General features: G+C 32.3%; 1 protein-coding gene across 5 annotated transcripts in view; it reads left to right on the top strand.

The window, feature by feature from the left end:
• The window catches only part of LOC117100856, a 90,031-nt gene that overhangs the window by 54,587 nt on the left and 13,619 nt on the right, over positions 1 to 21,825 (top strand). For 4 of the 5 annotated variants that reach the window (XM_033240691.1, XM_033240687.1, XM_033240690.1 and 1 more), the window contains exon 5: positions 16,663 to 16,808. In XM_033240691.1, the coding sequence (XP_033096582.1) occupies positions 16,663 to 16,808 (146 nt within the window). The remainder of the gene's footprint in view (positions 1 to 16,662; positions 16,809 to 21,825) is intronic. The other variant, XM_033240689.1, reaches the window with a different exon arrangement.

The raw sequence follows: 21,825 nt of genomic DNA, 5'->3' as shown, positions 1-21,825 counted from the left end.
TTCCGAGTATTGATTGCCAGTGTTCAGCTTTTGTTCGTACCGACACTTCTTCGCATTGATTTCTCAGTAGAAGTCTCGGTCCAGGGTACTAGTTCTTGCAGTGACTTTTAAGCAAGTTGATTCATCTAGTTTCTTAACCATCTTTATTAAGCAATGAGATAAAGCAATCTGTTTTGATCCTACTCAACTGACATCTATTTGTTCAAGTGGGTCTTAGTGTCTTATGTCAGGAATTAAAGAATTGTTCAGCGTCTGTCTCCTACTCAACGCGCATCCACAATAGTTGATTTACGTGTGCAAGTAGCATCTCTGCTACGGTACATTAGAATGCTCAGGTTTGTCGGTCCGTATGTTTCCGTTGATTATGATGTGAAAATCGTGGTAGATGGTGAGTTCTTATTTTTCTCCCCATGGCATTTTATGGTCTTGTGACATGTATTTTGTACGATGTGGTGTTTAGTGACAATAATTATTGGCATTTTATTATGTTTGAAATGTCAGTGATACTTGAATTGGGCTCCAAGCTAAACATTAGTAGGATTACCATTAGTTGAGTGAATAGCACTAGGCGTTGTTATATCTTCTCTTTCATAAGAATCATTCTTACCATCATATGGTAGGATAATGGAGGCCGTCAGCATTTTCTTGCGTTTTGTTATGATCTTCATCATCATCATCATTATTATCATTATCTACATTGTCAGTAGCATCTTTCATGGTTGTTATTATTAGTTTCCTTATACTGTGATCATATATTTACATTTGTATCTGTTTGTCTTATTTTATTAATATTACCAACATAGATAACAGGATTATTACATCAACCTTGAAAAATTTGTAGAAAATGGTCTGGTTTCGTAATGATTACATTACCCGTAAGCAAAATGTACATTGGTTTAACAAAAAAAAAAAAAAATTATATTATTACTATTATCATCACCATTATAATTATCATTAACATAGCCATCATTATCCTTACAGTATAATCACTATTATTGTTGTCAATGCTTAACTAGTAATACATGTCAGGGAATGGAGAAACCCCTCCATATTGAACACAGTTGATTCTGTATTGAGTGACCATGGGGGAAATGGTTTGTATCAAAAAGATTGTCTTCTAGCCCTTGACATTACAGAATGCTGTTGTTTTTATACTGTTAATAATATTGGTACTGTTATTTCACTATCACTATTTTTATTATTAAATGAGAGAATGTATGACGTTATTCTGAGTAGGGATCACAATTGAAGAGTTTAATGGTAAACATCTACTTACCAGAATGACATGAGCACCATTTGATTATGAGGTCTGTGTTTGTTTTAAACTCCTAGTACTGTACGTCATTCATTACTAAACATCTTCTTGAATTACTTAGCTCAGGAAATAACGTTAAATAGCTTCTTAAATATTTCATGATTAGATAAAGGCAAAGCTAATTAGATTTTAATATCATTCCTTACTTAAAATTTAATTAGTGAAGAGTTAATACAATTGGTGAAGAGTTATTCTGTTAATATGTTGAATATATTTTTTAGAAAATTGAATTTCTGCCCTTAGGTTTCGAACCCAATTTACCATGCTGGTCTCTACCAACTAAGTTATGGTATGCTTTTTAGTAGTGTTTTATGTCTCCTGTTTTGATGGGACTTATTATCTTATGCTTTGCTGTTTTCATTGGGGACAGAGTTCAGCAGGAGCCGATTTATTTGTTTTTTGTTTCCAAAATGATGTTCATATCCTCTTTTCCCTAAATTTTTTTTTAATCGTGGATTTGTCTGTGCTATTGTATACCAAAATAGATACATGAAAACATGAGTTGCCCAAGTCTGAGCAGTTCAATTTATATGAATGCTGTGCTTTCAGAGCATTTATTTGTCCAATATGAAAATACATCAGAAATGTGCTTTTTGTACGTTACAAATCTTCACTACAACATATAAACAAAAGGAAAGACAGGCTCAGAGAAATACATAAAAACATTAGAAAGACAGAATTGCTAGAAAAAATTATTATATAGTACAATCATAATTTAGAAATTACTACTGAACTTTAATTTTTTTTTATTTGAAAATGTAAATTTTATAAAAATGCACTGAAATTTGGATTACACAAATTAAAATTACTAATTAATATTTTTCAAATTTATTAATTATTATTTTAATGCTTTGAAGTTTTCTTTGGCATTCAAATGTACTAAGACACTAATAATATCTGTACTCAACATAATAAGAGCTTACGTATTTATTGGCATTCAAATGACATACTTTTACCTACATCTACATCAAGTTAATCTGAAATTTTATTGTGACTGCTAGGATGATCTTATTTGTTACCCCATGAGGAAATAATAAAATTAAATTTGATTATAATAAGATATGATAGTTACGAAATTCATGAAGACCCATCCAACTTCAGTCTTTTAGATGTCATGCCCGTGCTAATTCACATCACGAATTAACTTCATTATTAAACGGATTCCGCGATTGAGAAGAGTGATAGCCGCCTTACAGGTGATAGCGATTATTACAGCATGATTTATTTGCTGAGCTCTATCTGGCTAAGTGGTATTGAATGTTGCCATATTATCCAAGTTACATACACCTCGTTCGTCGTTTACCTGCCTTCTTTTTTTCTCATAAAGAGACGTAACCGTTATTTGTCAAAAATTTTCAGGTGTTATATGTACATACAGTATGACAGTTTAATAAAAAAAAAAATTATTTACAACCCCGTCAACATTAAACAAGATTCACCTTGTAGGAGAATCTACTGTAGATGCTGTACACAAGAAAGATTTAGATTTTAAAGTAGTACAGTATGCTATATACGCGAGAAATAAACAATTTTCTTTGTGTTACAATGACAGTAAAAACGTAATTTTAATTACACTTCCCACCATGAAATCTTCCAGTAACTATTAAATAACAATTAAATTATTATAAACCATTTCTCAGTTTGATACTGAACTGTATACACAGTAGTGTATAGGATCTTGATCAATGCCTAAAGGGAGTCTTTCATGTATACACTCGCATTTTTTATTAGATAATAACATTACATTTATATTTTTTCTCTCAACCTAGATGATTTTGGCATAACCATTTTGCAAAATAAATAACCTTTGACCCGTTTACTATACTATTAAAAGAGTTTACTTTTAAATGCAAGACTATAACTATTTCTTCAACAAGTTATGTTTTCTGGTTTTAGGTTATAGAGGAATAATTTTTGTTGATTTAGCTTTATCATCAGAAAAATATACTAATATGTGGAATATTTCTATGGAAACAATGAAAACAAACAGGTAATCAAAGATCAAAGCGAGGTTTGTAGGTGGATGATGATTTGATGATAATTTTGTTTTTATTTTAATGTTATTTCAATTCACATTGAAGAGCAGGTGGCATGTCATTTACATAACGGAAACAATCAATACATACAGCACAGTTGCATTCATGAGCAATAGTAAAAGATAAAAATAGGCCAATACAGGGAAAAATTATAAAATTAAATAAAATTAAAATTAAGTTTATATAAAACAAAAAATATGTTTGATCTTTTTTACAAGTTCCCAATCTATTATATATCAATGGTACTATCTTCTTTAGCAAATAGTAATATAAAAACTTAATAATCTATCAGTGATATTGACTTTTGAATAATAAGTTGAGAAAAGTTCAGTAGCATCATGGCACCTACTGAGTTATACAGACATACTGTACTAAAGGTAACTACTGCAGGGTCCTAGGTTTAAATCACAGAATATGATTCTTATGCATGCAACTGTTGTAATCATATTTTCCATGTAGAGTGAAATTGCACATGCGTCAGAAAAAGTTTTCCGACATTTTGTTTTTACCTAAAAATAAGCAACTTTGATATCTCTAGAGGGTGCCACATGTCATAAGGTCAATCGGCACAACATTTCACCCGCGAGATGAGACAACAGGCTAGGCTGCTGGAGGCATGTATAATAGCACCTCCTGCCAAGGGTAGCGGGGAGATAGCGAAGCATTTATTTAGGCCTATACCTGATGTATTAGTATTCATTTTCCCAATATTCAAATGCAAAGAATTAACTTTTCAAGGTAAACCACCACAACACAAAATCCACCCAACCTCATATTGCCTGAAAATAAAACATGCATCATGCATAGGAATGTTGACGCCCGCAGGGTTCTGGTTCCTCAACTATAAATCATCTCCACTCCCTAAGCCTCATAGTGAGACATTGGTTTATGAAGCATCTCATTATTTTGCTAAGAGGGCCCTGAATTTTTGCAAAGTTGGATGATGTCATTTTATATTAAGTCATATCAAATTATGGTACTTTTACGTTTTAAGTTCAGGTTGGTTGATAACTACTTTTCAGAACATTGCAAACTTTTTAAACAAATTTGACAAACTGATCAGAACATTGCAAACTCTTGAAACAAATTTGACAAACTGATATTGAATAATGTAATTTTTTGTAGTTGACGTTAAACTAATGCTATTAAATATAACTTCAAGATTCATCTTGTGAACAACTTGAAAATTAAAATTTGGAATTGATATTTTTAATATACCAGCAATTACACTTAGTCCCATATCATTCTATAATGGTTATTTTTTATCATTATATATTGTTTATTTTTTATTTATGGTTAACTTATATGTCATGATTTGTTATATAAAGGCCATTCATTTTTTTTTTCTCTGATTTATTTTTAAGCATTAGTCAATTAATGACATGATGCTCTATTCGAGTAGATATAATAACAGTGGATCTTGTCACTCATTTTAGTTTCTTAATGGAAAGAACTCTGTTAAATCTTAGCCTGCTTTTAAATCGGGATTGGGTAGTTTTTTATTATCAGGATCAATATTAGCCTACATTTTGGGCCCTAGCCCTACTTTTCTAAATACTTACAGCTTATGTTATTACCCTAATGTTCCACTACATGTCTAGTGCTAAATTTTCCTAAATTTGTACTTTATGTTTATGTAATATTGGTGGAAAAAATAAATATGGATATAAACAAATAAATAGCTATACATATATTTATGTACATTTCTAATTCAAACACAAAATTATTTATTACCTGATACTTCATTCATGTGTCAACTATGATTGCCTTATGCATACAGCTCCTAAATTACAAAAGAATTCTCTTTCTATTTCTTGAACATTAATTTAAATTCTAAGATTTAGTATGACATCCCTCACTTGTTTTTTTGTTTCTTGAAGCGACTCCAACAATGTCAATACATTCACGGTCCTTGTTCTTAAATATTGTAAAGGAGACGATTATTAATCTTCATAGGCTTACATTAAGATTGATACTGAGCCTGTAATCGTGTTTCTTGTTCAGAAGCAATCCAATATCTGTTAAAGTGGCGTTAACACATCGCTGTTACTCAGTTACGCGCACAGGAACTATAAAGTATGTTTTCCACTAGGCAAATTTATTCGCCCAAATCGAAAGCGTCGGTTATTATTTCTATCTCAGTTTTTGCAAAGTGAAAAAATGCGCAACCAATCAGAGCTAAGGAAGCGGACCGACGCTTTGATTCACACAAATAAATTTACCTAGTGGAAAACAGGGTTAACACAGTATAGATTAATTCAGGATGCTTAGATTTTCATTAGGCTTTTGAATGAATGCAGCCTACAGTAACCTATTTTTTGCAGTTTTATTCATTTTCACTTCTAGTTACAAGCATGTGCTATATCGTAGCGCATAGATTGATAATTTACCTGAGGATATTGATATTTTAAGTACGTTTCTGGATGATGCACACCTTTTTGGTACAGGGGTATTTGCTATATTTTAGCCACTGTACGCAGTATTTAAGAGCTCAAGATGTTTGTATTTTCACTAGTCTTCTGGATATCACTTTTTGCTGTTTCTTATAATGACTGTCACATCTGATGTAGGATGTTACAGTACATCATAGCAAGTTATATCATAGATCAGGATATCATCTTTTTGGTACAGTACTTGCTATATTGTAGCTACACAGGATTTTAAAATCTCAGAATGTTTACATTTTTAATAGTTTTCTGGATGACTACACTAACATATTTTTTTTGCAGTTCGTTATATGCAGGATGTTACAGTAGGATGAATTAGTCTTAATATGAGCTGCCTCGTTACAATGGAGTTGCTGCTAGTGATGATATTGTCCTTATCTTCGCAGCTTTTAGTGCAATCAATCAACTTAGTTTGTGCTGCAATAATAGAGATTTTAGATATTTTGTGTTGCATTAATGTGTTGATCAGTTTTACATTACCTACAGAGAGGACTATGAGGCTGCATATGTAGTTATTGAACATTTATTGTCTTAATAAATTGCAGGCAGACATATAACTTGTTATTATGATCATTTATAATCTGTTATTTTGCAGGCCTATTTTTAAATAATTAAATTCAAAACTTCTGTTGCACTTTCAATTTGTATATAGGTATAATCTCTGTATAGCTTTACATGTTAAGGCAAGACTTTTTTTATACTTAGTTTCGCGAACTTATTGTTTTAAAGATGTCATAGAAGGGAGGAAAAAAAGTAATAATAAAATTCTGTTTTCTTATCTAGCAAATGGTTTTGCCAAAAACATTCAGACGGAGGAAAAAATAAAAAATTTTATTGGTGAATGTAAACGGAGTAGTAATGGGATGCTTTAAATTTATATAATTAGGAAGAAATATACATACAGTAACTTATTTTTGGAGATTTCAAGGCAGTGGCTGGCGTATTAAAAATTTAAAAATAAACTTTTTTTCCGCTCAAATTTCCATTTTTTCGTAATGGTGGGTGCGCTAATTGGCAAAAAATATAATTTTATCTTTATTTAAAATCATCATTATTGGCGGGCAATGAGTTCGCTAAACGTCACATCACATTTTTTCTGCTGCTATTTCCTTTCCTTACATAATATTCCTTCAATTACTTCCTTCACTGACCTATTGCCTTTCAGTAAATGATCAGTTATTTTCTTCCTTCTCTGTTCATTCATTGAATAGTTGGCCATGCACTTGAGGCAAGATGTATGATTGAGAGCTAGGACTTAGCTTCTGTTCTGTAAGCTGCAATATGTTAAAGTAGACCCTATAAGGTGTGGTCACTGTATACTGTATACATTTCCTGTTAAGGTGTGCATATGTGCTGATTAGATTCAAAGGAACAGTGGTATAATGGCATGTTTTTAGTACAGTACTGCATGTAGGCACAGGTTTGGTTATCTTCACGAGTTGATATTATAAGCAAAATAAATATGAACTGTGAGTATATGAAGTAATTTTGGAGACTCAATTACCAAGCTGTCTTTAAATTTATTACCACAGTAACAGGTGTTGACTAATTACACTTTAATTACATTTTTTTATCTTTGAGTAATCACCCTAAATTGTATATTGCTAAATCATATACATTGTGTCGTAATAAAATTTACGTATTAAGACTTTATTCTTAATATATTTTTTTTCTAAACTTGGAAAATTTACTTTTTATTTAGTCTTTTTCATTTCATTGTAAAACACTATGAAATACTGGTTGACATACTGTAAGTATGGATGGCTGGATTTATTCAGTGTAAATGCCAAGGATAATCCACGAAAGTCTGAAGAAGACTTACTTAAAGTGGGGTCCTTCTGGTGGTGATTGGGCAGTACCCCGAGAGACAATCCCCTACTCTTTTCCCAATAGTGCCTGCATTCTTTAACATGCACACAAGCCATAATGCACACAGGACCAACAGTTTAAACGTTTCATCCAAAAGACAGTGCGCTATCGTAACTTGTATTTCAGCCCTCTAGCTGAAACACAAGGAGAGCAGCGATGGGACACAACCGGGACCTAGAGATCTCCATTGAGTGAACGACGAGCACGTTCACGTCGACTGCAGGCGACCGTCAACATGTTCTTTGCTCATGGTGATCCACTGTTGAAATCAGTTTCGATTTCAGTTGACGAGGAGTCAACATGATGATTTTTTGAGCAAGGATCATGCCTTACCATCATGGCGAATCTTCATAGAGTCCGAGAAGCGATCCTCTTCATATATTTCAGCAATGTGCTTGACGATGAAAAGTTTGTGCTTTTGTACGATGCTAATCGACCTGTAAACTTGTTCGATGTCAGAGATGCAATTACTTGAAAATTGCATAGAATTAGGCCTCTGCTTAGGCCTAGTAAGATCCTTTCAGCGTGTCCGGTATCACCCATCTTGAAAAAATGATGTCATACAGTCAACAGGGCGAGTAGATTTGGGTCAACGGTGAAAACCAGGGTGAACGCGTTCTCAAATCTGGTGGTGAGCGAGGGGTTGACGATCGCGCATGTGCAGTGCTTGAAAAATGATGTCATGTCAAGACATCGACTATGTTGACGTGAAAATCGAAAAGTGCCTATTGTTCACTTTAGCGCACACACAGTGGCTACCACAAGTTTATTCAGTCTAGGATTCTCTGTTGTGTTACTTTAAATTATCTTATTGAAGGATAAATAACAGGGAGGCTGGTTTAGCACAGCGATTTCCATTCAGGTTGCGAGGGTTTGGACCACACGCTGACCATTCTCGGCCGACCATGCTTAGTTACCCTAGCTTGCACTGTTGACGGGTTGTGAAGTGGCGCTCGCTACGTTTGATCAGCCCATCAGGTACAAGTATTTCATGGCTTATAAATCAAATAAATATTGTGGATGCCTCTCATCAATATTGATGGTACCAAGATATACAAAAGAAATTAAATTAATAAAAAGTAAACAAATTTAATCTTGAATCAGAAGTTGTAGAGGTATGAGTCAATTAAATGTTTAATGTTTTCCAGATATTATCATAGATAATGTATAATCTATAACCAGCTAAAATATACAGTATCCACAGTGCACAACAAAAATGTTTTGTGCTGATTTTGATATATAAGTACACAAACGCAAAGTTTAAAATAACATTTTTTCTCTATAAAAATAAGTAAATATAATGGTATTAGTAGCCAGGGGATTTTCCATTGTAAATCTTATCGATGTTGTATTGATATTATAAAGCAAATAAACTTTGATAAGGAATAACCCAACTGCTGTTGCATTGATTGCCGATTGTTAGCCAACCGTTTGATTGGTAATGGTGTTGTTTGCATATTAATAATGCTGGTACTACCACTCCATGTGGCTTGATTGTAGTAGTGTATCGTAAACTAGCATTCATTGTGCACAGTTTTTACCATATGGTAGAGTAGTAGTAGACGCAGACTATGGCATGGAAGTTATTCAAAAATTTGGTAAGATTGTACAAGTACTAGTGAGTGAATGTTAGAAGCATTGCATGCAAAGCTCATTAGAACTGGTTCTGATTTTGTCAAAATTATTAGTGTATAATTTATTCCGAAAAATACTGTTAACGGCATTAGACGTCCCTTTGTTGTTAATCGGTTTCATTCGCCTCGAGCATTTTAGTGCAATAGATATGTGCACCAGTACAAAATCTTATTATTATTTATTGTTATTCTATGGAGCCTAGGGTTATTCTATTTCATAAATGATGGAATAGCTTTTATGTTCATTCATATTTGTAATTAAAGTTTAGTTGATAATAAAATATTAAATTACAAACTGGAAATAAAAACAACTATAAAGACACAAACAGACATGTGATGATAAAGTACATAGTTATTAATTTCAAGTATCAGTTTGTTATATAATTGTTACATTTGTTAGGGACAATTTCAGGAAAAGATTCATGTTAATGAGATGTATTTTCCTTCAGTTTGCTAAGGTTTGTGTATGGTTACCCACATCCTGATATTAAGGTTTATTACTACTAGCTTGGGGATCAAATAGTTCATAAAGGGTGCTGATCAAGCATATTATAAATGATTATTCATAATATGTATACTAAATCGTTAAAGAAAGCTTTAATAGTAATACAATAATAACAATTTAGTATATTATTAATGATGATGAGGATGATGAAGATAACATTAAAAAGATAATTCTTTAGCTTTTGGAAATTAGTATTACTATTGGGTTGTCCAAGATTTTTTAGTTAACAGATATTTGGATATCTTTTCCATGTCAGTTGTGCATATTATGATTGTTAAGATTTTTTGAGTGAAATAATATAACCAAAAATTATAGTTTCAATTGTAGCCTACAAAACAGGTTGTCGTGCATTATTAATATTGTTCGTTTTTTTATCTGTTGTGATCCATGATTGACAGATGTTGTGCTCACTAGCAGCTGTCTCCAACTTAAAGCACCAGCAATTCAAGAAGCCATTATGGGATGCTTTTGTTAGCCTAGAGTAGTATGGCATTTATGTATGCAAATGACACACAATTAAGTGCAGATATACAAATGCTAGATTTCTAAATAAGTAGAGATTGATTGTGGTTTTTGGCCTATGCATATAAATAAACAGACCCAAAGAAGCACAATCAAGAGAAGCAGGAATAGATAGGCTACACAAAGATATAGTAGCATCCAGAGACCAAGTACTGTAACTGTAATAGTTTGCTGGTCTATGCATGGTGAAATAGTTTTATTTCCTCCATGGTCTATGTAACAACCTTTTACGTTTTCGAGCTGGGAGAAACGCTGATGAAAATCTATTTTACACCAGAGCCAATTCCTATGTTATATTGTACGGTGGACCAATTCTTATAGATCCATTATTCTACCAGTGAACTCTGACATTATTATTTAAAGACTGCCCTCTCTAGTCTCAACCTCACAACCAGGATTTTTCAATGGAGTTCTTATGATAACTAGAGGTACAACTCAAATTATTATCTTAATATTCATTCTAGCAGTTAAATGTATACAATTTTTAAACTTGAATTGTCTTCTATGCTGCACCTAGGAGATAGCACTAACTTTATGATCTGACCTGAATTCATCTTAAGAATACCACAATAATTTTCAAACTCAATACCATATAGGCAAGGCCTAATGAATTTTATTATCATAATTCGGTATACTATAAAACAGACATGTTTCGGCAAATCTTCCGCCATCTTCAGTGAAACGATTGCTAACATGCAATCTACTATTTAAAGGGAGTGAACAACTGTGAAGCATTGTATTTTAAATAAATGGGAATTAAACCATATTTGAACAGACATCATGACATAGCATTTTTTAAGGAATCGATTTGACTCTAATTGTAAAGAAGAAAGAATGGCATGAATAAATATAACGTAATGATGAACCTCAGAATGACAAAGTTAAATTAACATGTAAAAGTTGCTTATTGAGAGAGGGCTTGTCCCATTTTATATGCAACGCCTCCTTGATTTTTCTTCGGCAATCCTCGTTGCATGAGGTTTTACACTGGGATGAGCTATTAAGATCCTGTCCGTGGTCATGTGTCAAAGTGTCAGCCAGTTTCGCCTATATAACAGGCATTACAGCCTGCGCGCGTGAATTTATATATGCCTTACACAATAGAAAATTGACCAGTGTAAGACAAGATATCTAGAAATAATTTTGTCAGTTAAATGCATTGGAAACATATTTTTTTTAAGGATAACAATTAAAGCCATGAGGTCGCTATGAAAACCTAGCCAATTATTGTTGATCTTATATGTTCTGTCAACTAAAGTACAAATCAATGAAATTTTGTATGGAAAAGAGCTGAATTATGATAATTTTGTATGGAAAAAATTATTTTTCCCATTTATGACCACTGCTCAAGCCGATCTATACATAATTGAGAACTATTTGTAGTTCATGTAAACAAGGTTTTGGGACACACATTGTAGGAAACCAGTGAATTGTCAGTTTAATAGAAATTAGTGTTCTTGCATCCAATTGAAATATATTTACTGGTAAGTGCAGCTACATGCAGAGTATGAGGCATTACCCCTTTTGAGTGGAGTTTAATGACTTGAAAAAAAACAAAACATAACATTCATAGACTAGAATGATGTTCATTCATTTAAAGAAGTCTAGACTAGCAAAGCCTAATCATTGGGTTTTTTTTAAATTTTACTGGTTGGTAGGTTATATTTACCATAAAAAATGGCAGCTAAAATGGCTTCAGAAGAACACATGAAATAGTTTATTTTACATGTCATTCTGATGCAACAGCCATGCCACTGTAGGATTGAAAGTGAGAACTGTCGTTATGAAACTCCATTATGAGACTTAAAGACTTTTAGCTGTGAGACAAAATCTGTCCTTAGAAGTTTTGAATGCAAGATCATCACTCCAATGTAAGAGCAGTTACGACTCAACAAACAAAAAATATAAATGAAATCTGATGACGATAGCTTAATTATATCATGAGGTTAGTTAAAAATAATTCCAAGATCTTACAAAAATGCTTGAACCTGTGACCCAGCAAAGGATCTCAATTCAACTACAAAATAGCGCCCTCAGACACAAAACCTTGGAAATTTGGTCTTTCCCTGAAGCTTAGTCTCATGACTAACTACGCTGAAGGATGGTAGTTTATTAAATTCTACACTTCCTAGTTGAGAAATCGTAAAGGAAATGGCCGACTACTACAGGAAGTTGAGTTGATTTCGTTGCAAGGGAGACTGCTTCCAAACTAAGTTGTTAACTGTCCTTAAAAAACCATTATAAATACAACATACTTAAGTGGAATAATCTACATTAATGCTTAACTGTATAGAATAGAGCTAATAGTCCTAGATATCTTAAAAGTATTTTAAATTTTACTAGTAAATTCACATCTATACCCTATTCCCCACCATACTGTGTAAGAGTCATTTGATGTATTCCTTATTTTAAAAAGTTATTGTTTTCGGGATGTGCTTGGAATATATTTATCAGGAATTGCCATGACTTCGAAGACTCTCCCGACACAGGATCACCAATTTGTCCTGCATTTTCAGTGCCGCAAAAGACCGGGAGGTATTTTAACGAAGTTGTCAATTCATATCTAAAGTTTCTATTCTTGGAAAATAAGTAAATATTGTGTTTTGAGCTGTCTGGTCTCTTTTGGATTTAGTTCTAACTGACTTAGGATGTTGCATCCTGAAGTCGACTTTGAAGTCTGTAGCTATGTTAGTATCACAGGTATGCGACTAACTAACAATTGATTCTTATTGATAATGTGATCAGTAATTGATAACTAAAATGCCAATTGTTGACCCTAATTAATATGTGATCAATTCTTATCAATATATTTAAAATTTTACCATAACCATTCTTTTAATTGTAGTTAGTGTAATAGCTTAAGGATAATCAATTATATGTTAATAATCAAGAGTATAATTTGTAATCAGTTTCTGTAAGGTAAAGCAATCATAGCATCATAAAAATATAAGGAAGATATATCAAATTTATATTATATACTTATAAATACATACCGTAAAACCTTAAATTGAAGCCCAGTGGACTTAATCTCAAGATGAGCCCATCTCGAATTGAAGCCCCCTGTTTAGTTTGCAAAATTAGCCATGAAAATAAGCCCATCTCGAAAAGAGGCCCATGGGGTTCTTTTCAAGATAACATAGGCTTCTTTTTTGAGATAGTACAGTACATACACTGTACATGAATTTCAGAAAACAAAATAAATTAAATACCTGTACAAGCTTGGCTTATAAAGTAGTTTAGATGATTTAATACCAGTTAAATACATTCCATGATATAGATCGATGTTACAGTTGCCTTATTTATTGTTTTACAATACAAATTGACAAAATTTACAGCATTCAAAAGAAGCCCCCCTCCCCATCTTTACTTTGCACAAGTAGTCTCTAAAAAGAAGCCCATCTCGAAAAGAAGCCATTTGAAAAAAAAGCTCATCAAAAGTTCGCAAAAAAAAGAAGCCCAGGGCTTCAATTGGAGGTTTTACGGTATATGTTTGGGTTTTTTTTTTGTCCTTTTATAATGAGATTTTTGTTTTAGTGATATACACACTGTGTGATTTTAGTACACTGTGATTTCATTACATAAAAGTTTAACATCAAAATTAAAAATCAATATTTATAACAGTAAGTTTAAAAAATGTATATAGTACTTAAATTTAAACAAATACCATATTTTTATTTAACAGTAAAAAAGCAAGAGAACAAAGTAATTGTGCATAGGAAGAAAATTTCAATAGTCATAACTTGTATGATGTAAGAATTTTTTTCTTTCACCATTAGTTTCAATTTCTGCTGCATCTGCATACCACACTCAATCAATCAATCAAACAGTAACTATAGTGATTTATCAGTTTAAGTATGATACCCTGTACCAACTTAACCAATCCTAGCTTTAGCATGTGAGCCTGTGATTAGTATATATTCTCTAGTGTAGGATGAAATTCATTTGATAAATAATTAAGTGCTTGTCTAGTAATAGGTATACAGTAAAATTTGTACACGATATATTAATTCCCCTGTTGCCTGTGTTTCATACATCGCTACAAAGTGATCTGTATGATTGTGCTATCGTTTGCTTGAAGCGTTGAGCTAATGTCGTTTAATCAACCAGTATTGATGACCAGAAACAAGATAGCAGGAGAATTGTAACCTCCGAAATCCCTCGGAGCTACAGCACGAGATTTATCAATGATTTCTGTCAGCCTCGGTAGCTAGGCCTGTATGGATTCTGTTATCCCGCTGTGGAGATGAAACATGGCCGGGAAAAAGCATACGCTGCAGCTCAGCGTTGGTAAACGATTTAATGTAACTTGTTTCATAGCCGGTAAGCTGTTAGATTTTTTAATCATTAATGAAATTTATATAATGCATTTTTAATTAGTAATAAATCAATTCATCATAATATCTAATTTCAACAATGATATATAACTGTTCGTTTTAGCAGCCTTGTTAAAGAGCATGCAAATGAGTGTGATAATATTTAGTTTGAGGTTTTAAGACACTACCCTTGTCTTTAGTACTTAAGTGATTGATTCTATCTCTTAGAATTCTACCATTTTGTTAAATTAAATGTATTTATGGAATGTTCTCATGTGACTTTTGAATGCAAATATTCAGTTGCTAGAATATGCAAAATATTGAGTATCTTATAAAATAGGTCTTTATTTCTTAGGATAGATTATATTTCATTATTTACATGTAATTAGCGTACTAATAATATCCTCCAAACTAAAGGTCAGATTTTACATAATGTAAAAGTATAAATAATACAGAATTATATATACAGATAGAGAATTAATATGCACTAATGTTATGTGCTTGAAATTATAATGAATAAACATTATTTGAAACTACCTAAACTCAAACAAAAGGGACAGTGACCTCAACAGAGTGCATTTCTGTTTTTAGTAGGTTTTACATTTTTTTATTTTTTATTTTGATGTGACTTTTCTTTAATAAAATCATTAATGGCATAGATTTCAATGTTTAAAATTCATTCAAAGAAATCTAAATTTTGTTGCCATGGATAATTCTTGAACATAATTGAATATTACACTGTAAGACAAATCTGTTCAAAAACACTTGCAACCAATTATTTATTTTCCTTATGGCTTAACTGTACTGCTAATGTTGGGTTGGTGATTATAATATGGTGCACATGGGTGTTTAAAAAATAGAAGCCTCCAAAACAAAGACGAAATGACAGTTTTCTATACCTCGCTCAATTTTCATATTGCTGGGTCCAGTCTAGGTTTCTGTTTTTGATACCTCTCGAGTCTCTGTTTTTATGGTCACCATTTACTAAATACATTAGAATTTAATTGGAGAAGTAGTTATTAATTACCATAGCAGTCACTGGTACAGTAATACTGTGGTGGTGCTTTTTACCATGATAGAAATATGGTATTAACCATGTACTGATTATAATACATGTATTAAACCATTGTGATGATACCATAGTATTACCAACATACAGTATGATAGAAATGTTAACCATTGTATTGAATGTACAGTAATTGTATCATCCATGGTATAAGTGATGATTATACACAGTTGTATTAACCATTGTGATAATACCATAGTGTAAACTGTGATAGAGATAGCTGATATTAACCATAGTAGATATGGTGATGGCACAGTATTAATAGTAATCTCTAATATATATATATCTTATGGGTGGAGATGGTGATGGTTTTTATCATGGTAATAGGCACATTGACCATGGTAGGGATGGGATTCTTTGGTGATGGTATAACTAACACTCTCGGTAAATTAAATGTTTGATAGTGTGTTTATATAATGTTTGTGTGGTGGTAGATATGTAATATTGGTGATGGTTAATGTTTTATGCTTGAAAAAAGGTCATGGTTAATAGTAGTACATATGGAAACATGTTTGTTTATTAAGTAGTTTGTAGTAGTAAATAGTATTGGTAAGCTGGTGATGTACAGTAGTAGTTATAGAATTCACAAAGCTGTATTTTTGTTTTTAGTATGCCAGTATTCTGATTTTTATTTTGCATATTATTTTAATCATATATGATTCGATATTTTATTATTTATGTTTCATCTTTATATTTTTTATTTATTTTTTAAATAATTTATATTTATATAAAATATAATAATTATTTCTATATTTTTGAAAAGTTTTACATAAACATAATAAATCATTCAGAAGTGAATAAATGATAAGAAAGATTATACAAAAAAATTATAGCTAGAATTTGTTAAATTTACCTAAAAGGTCTGCCTAATTATGGTAAACGATTTTAAAATATCTACGGTAATAGTAGATTTTAATTTCTAATCTAAACAATATTTTTAATTTCATGTTCTTAGCTCGTGGACCACATGATGAAGCAGCGCTTACAAAGGGGATTATATACCCAGCAGCCTACTTAGGCTCAACTCAGCTACTCACAACCAAGACGCCTACCAAGAAAGTACGGATGCAACAGGCTCAGGAAGCAGTCGGCAGGATAAAGGTGAGGCCAGATATGGTTTAGAAATGAAATTAAGTAGGTCTGGCTGGTAACATATTTTTAATGAAGCACATTTATCAAAAAAAGAAACATGTAAAGCCCACCACATGAGAATATGACTTTTAACCCAGCTGCCTGTCTCGTCAGTTATTGGTCATTTCTAAGCTTTTTATTTTTCATAGTGTGTCTGACCAATAGGTTGTGATTCCAGGTAGACACCCAGACAATTTACTGATCATATGTGATGAGCAACAGATTAGTCAACCACTATCCGCTAAGCTATTTTTACAAGTGCACAAAAACATTCATATTTTGCTTAATGCTACACGAGGCAAAATTTGCATTCAAAATTCAACTCACACGACCAGATCATATATTTACTTGTGAAGCTAGTAGCTGAGTTTGTTTGGAGCGGGCTTTATCCAATTAAACTAAGTGATTTAAAATTAAATGAGGCAACATCTCATGTGACTAGATGGAGAAGTCTGCATGTTTTACCTTAAAGACATGAATCAAACTAAAATTTGGGCTCAGAATTTATTTTGACATCACTTCAAAGTGGATTATGAATATGTTTTTAAAATTTTAATGAAACCTGAGACGTACTGTGCTATACAAAGGAAGTATAAAGGATAATCTTTACCGCCTTGTATACCATACTCGTGCGAATAAGCGCCCTGGTGCTTAAATAATTTTTTTTGCACTTTATGAGGGGCGCTTATTCAAACGGGGCATTTATTCAAACGGGGCGCTGATGGAAAATTCAAGGGGTGCTTTTTGAATTAAAAAAAAGACTATATAAGAACATCTAGAAACCAAAGATAAACGAATAGCGCAAAGTGTAGGGAAAAAGATAAAGAAGAAGAGAAGAGAAGTAAGACTAGACAGATGTAAGAAGAGGAAAGTTAGAAAGATACTGTAATGTCCGGGAAGATCTCCTCTGTCCAGGAGAAATGTCATTTTGAAATTGACAAAAAGAAAATTTGAATCCACTATGCAGCTCCAATGCCAACCGCATGCCATTATTAGCCAGCTAAAAAAAAAAATCACATGATATTGTTAAGGGGCACTTATTCAAACGGGGCGCTTAAGAACATTTTCACTTTGGCAGGGGCGCTTATTCAAACAGGGCGCTTATTCGCGCGAGTACGGTATGTACCATGTAGAGAGAACTGAAATTGTGCAAGACTCCTTTAATATCCAGGGAGAGGTTCTTGGCACTATTTCATGCAAAGTGACATTAAAAACAATGTGGTTGCACTATTTCATCCCTTTCAGTAGATATAATATAATGAAGTTGAATTGTAGCGAGACACTGGAATATTTAGTAATGTCTCTCTGAATCGTGCCTGCGGGATATTGTTATGGCACAAAAACTCTCATCTACTTTAGTGGAATTAATGAGTATGAAGATGTGATTAGTCACTTCAATTATGATGATCTCTGTCGCATATAATGCCGAACGATGAATTTTAAAGAGTTTGACTAAATGGGCCTAACCTCTCATACTTCATAGCTAGGATTCAAAATGGTTTACTTGTTCAATGTAACTATGTAACATTTGATTATCATTGGGTTTTTTGGATCTCTTTAAGAATACAATAATCTGAAGCCAAGATATATTTAGAGTGCATCAGTTCAATTATGTTAGCATTAGCACAGATATAATAATTGTGTCGCATCCGCTATAGGCAAGACTTTTTTTATGCCTTGATTAGCGAACCCGCCAAACGCAAATATTGATTGATGATTGATTTCGAATGAAAATTTTATTTTTTGGCCAGTTAGCGCACCACCACCACGAAAAAATGGAAATAAAAAAATAAAAAAAAAGTTTTTATTTATTTTTACTACACCCTCCTCTGCCTTGAAATCTCCAAAGATAAGATATGTATATTTCTTCCTAATTATATAAATTTGAAGCATTTAACCATCCCATTTTACATTCACCAATAAAATTTATTTTTATTTCTCCTCTGGATGTTTTTGGCAAAACAAAACTAAATAAACTAAACAAAACTAAAACTAAATAAGAAAACAAAATTTAAAAGCAAAATAAGTATGCGAAACAAGAAATAAAAAAAATCTAGCCATAACTGTCCTGCTTCCCTGCAAAGTACAACTGTCATTGACAAACTATCATCATGCTACATTGGTTAGAGCTGTTATTGTAGGCCTACTATGCCGTTAACCTTCATGCTACACCATCATGCTACGATGAAAATGCTACAACCATTATACTTCAGTATGCTAGTCACCATGTTACAGTTCGTTTTTACTGCTACCATCATGTTAGCTACAGTACCATCATTTTGCCTCAAATTCTGCAACTATCTTACTGTACGCTGTGCTGGCTGCAATTTCTGCAATGGTACAATTCTACAATTGTACTACAATTGTTACCATCATAGTATGGTGCAAATCATTCTGGTACAAAATGCTACAACCAACAAACTACAGTGCAACTATCGTGCTATGTCGGTTGCAGCAAAGGAATATTAGATAATTGTTGAACAAATTGTCATTATCAACCTCCAAACGGTTGCAAAAATCATGTTACATTGCAACACTCTAACAATTAATTGTAATTAATGATCAACTTCATCATGAACAATCCTAAAGACAGGAATTGTTATTATCAACTTGCATAGAAATAATTTTTTTCTTGGGTACATCACAAATATATATGATTCATATTCCCATATATACCTCCAACATAAAACAACAGATCAAAATACCGATTATTAATATCAACTATGGAATTTTAATAAACTGCTATAATATCCAGCAACACAAAAACTTGTGTGCAGAACTGATATTTGGGGGTTTTTTTTACTTGAATTTTGTTTCATACACTTTTTGTAATTTGATGGAAAATAATAATGAGCTATTTTAGTGCATACAGTATTGCATAATATGAGAGCCTGGTCATTGGATCAAGCACCTCTAGAATCAGTGCTTGGCATTAGATTCTACTAGAGAGAGGGAGAGATTCAATTCACTTCAAATTTAATTTCAGGAAAAATATAACAAAAACATTATGCTGCCTTCCAAGGATTGCCAAAAAAGTTTAAAAACTATCAGTTGGCTCTCCTAACAGCGTCATTAAAAATTAAATAGCATGCAATAATGTATATAACATTTTTAAATAAAAATATAATATTAATAATAAAAATAAAAATAAATAAAAGTAAATACAGTAGAAATAAATAATAAAAGAATATATATATATATATATATGCATACACACAAACACACACATATACATACATACATATACATATACGCGAGATAGTGTGGATAACATGTCTTGCACAAAGAAACAAACAAAATGCATAGTGATAAACTTTAAAAATCTGATCTCAAACATTTTTATTCTTTATTTGTTAAATTTATTTGTTTTTTTCTGTACCAAACATGTACATCTTTATTTCTGTCAATTTTTATTTTCATTGCATGCATGTTGGCTTGAAACATTTTGTACATGTTTGTTATAACCATTGAGATCATGAAGACATGTGTGATGATAGATTCCACATGCATCAATACTGATCAGTGCTGAGTATGCTTGAAATGCTAAGCATAGGTAGAATCTAAACTAAACATACATCTGGAATGTATGTGCAATCCATGTACTTACCATGTATACACATGAAATGGCTAAGAATCTACAATGCCCAACCACATGTCTGCTAACAGTGAGTACATGTGGTGTGTATTGTATGTGCAAACCGTAGGTAGAGTACGTTGAAATTATGCTAACCATGGGTACATGTTTAATCAATGCTATCTATGTACTAGGCGCATGTTCATTCTGCTATGCAAGTACATGTGAAATATGCAGTGCATGGAATGTTCTAGGGCATGTGAAATCTACGGTATGTGTTTAATGCATAGATCTATGTGCTGAGGGAATCTATGTTGTGCATGGTGGAATCTAAGTGCTTAGTGCATGTGGAATCCAGTGCATAGTGCATGTGAAATTTATGTTAGTGCATATGAAATCTGTGTGCTTAGGAGTGAAATGTATGTGCTTAGTGCATGTGGAATCTATGTGCTTAGTTCATGTGAAATCTATGTGCTAAGTGCATGTGGAACCCAATGCATAGTGCATATGAAATCTGTGTGTTAAGAAGTCAGAACATTAACATGTCATTACATTAGAAGTCATTACATTACATGTGAAATCTATGTGCTTAGTGCATGTGAAATCTATTGCTTTTTGCATGTGAAATCTACGTGCTTCAGTATGTGCATGTGAAATCTACATTCTAGTTGCATGTGTAAAATATATGTGCCAAGTGTACATGATGCGGAATCTAGTGCTAATTAAGTGTGCAGATGCATGTATCACATCTTAGAAAGTACAGTGGCATCGGTGTAATGTTCAAATTAATACATGTAAAGTTTGCTGTCATTACCTGTTGCATGTATGTATACATACAATAATTCATGCATTTGTTTATAAAATCCCAGCAATCAATCCTGAAATGGTATCATTGTCCAATAACAGAGCACTCATTTACATCAGTGAGGATCTGAAAAATTCACAGTATTTTTAATTTAAAAATTTGAAATTTAATTTATCAAATATTAAAATCAAAATTTAATTTATCAAATATAATCCTATATTTATATATTACTAGTTTCCATTTCAGAAACATGAAATAGCATTAGACATGTTTATAATATATTGTTGTAGATACAATTCCATTGGGAATTACCTCCAAGATTACTCACTGTTAATTATTGGTGTAGATACAATTCCATTGGGAATTACCTCCAAGATTACTCACTGTTAATTTGTATCTGTTGCCAATATGTGTAGCAACAATTAATTCATTGGTTAAAAATTGTCTGCAAATAATAGGATTTCCAATGATATTAATCATTTTTTCCTGATGGATTTTTTTTCATTGATAGCTGGTTTGTGATTAAATGGAGGGTAACCTTTACACAGACACATACATACATAATGTATTTCTTTGACATTTTGTAATAAATTGCGAATTAATTAAAG

This window comes from Anneissia japonica, unplaced genomic scaffold (assembly GCF_011630105.1).
Source record: "Anneissia japonica isolate Jap-2015-1 unplaced genomic scaffold, ASM1163010v1 scaffold3372_len255902_cov201, whole genome shotgun sequence".
Taxonomy (NCBI): domain Eukaryota; kingdom Metazoa; phylum Echinodermata; class Crinoidea; order Comatulida; family Comatulidae; genus Anneissia; species Anneissia japonica.
The sequence above is the reverse complement of the archived record's forward strand: the minus strand, read 5'-3'. Positions and strand labels throughout refer to the sequence as shown.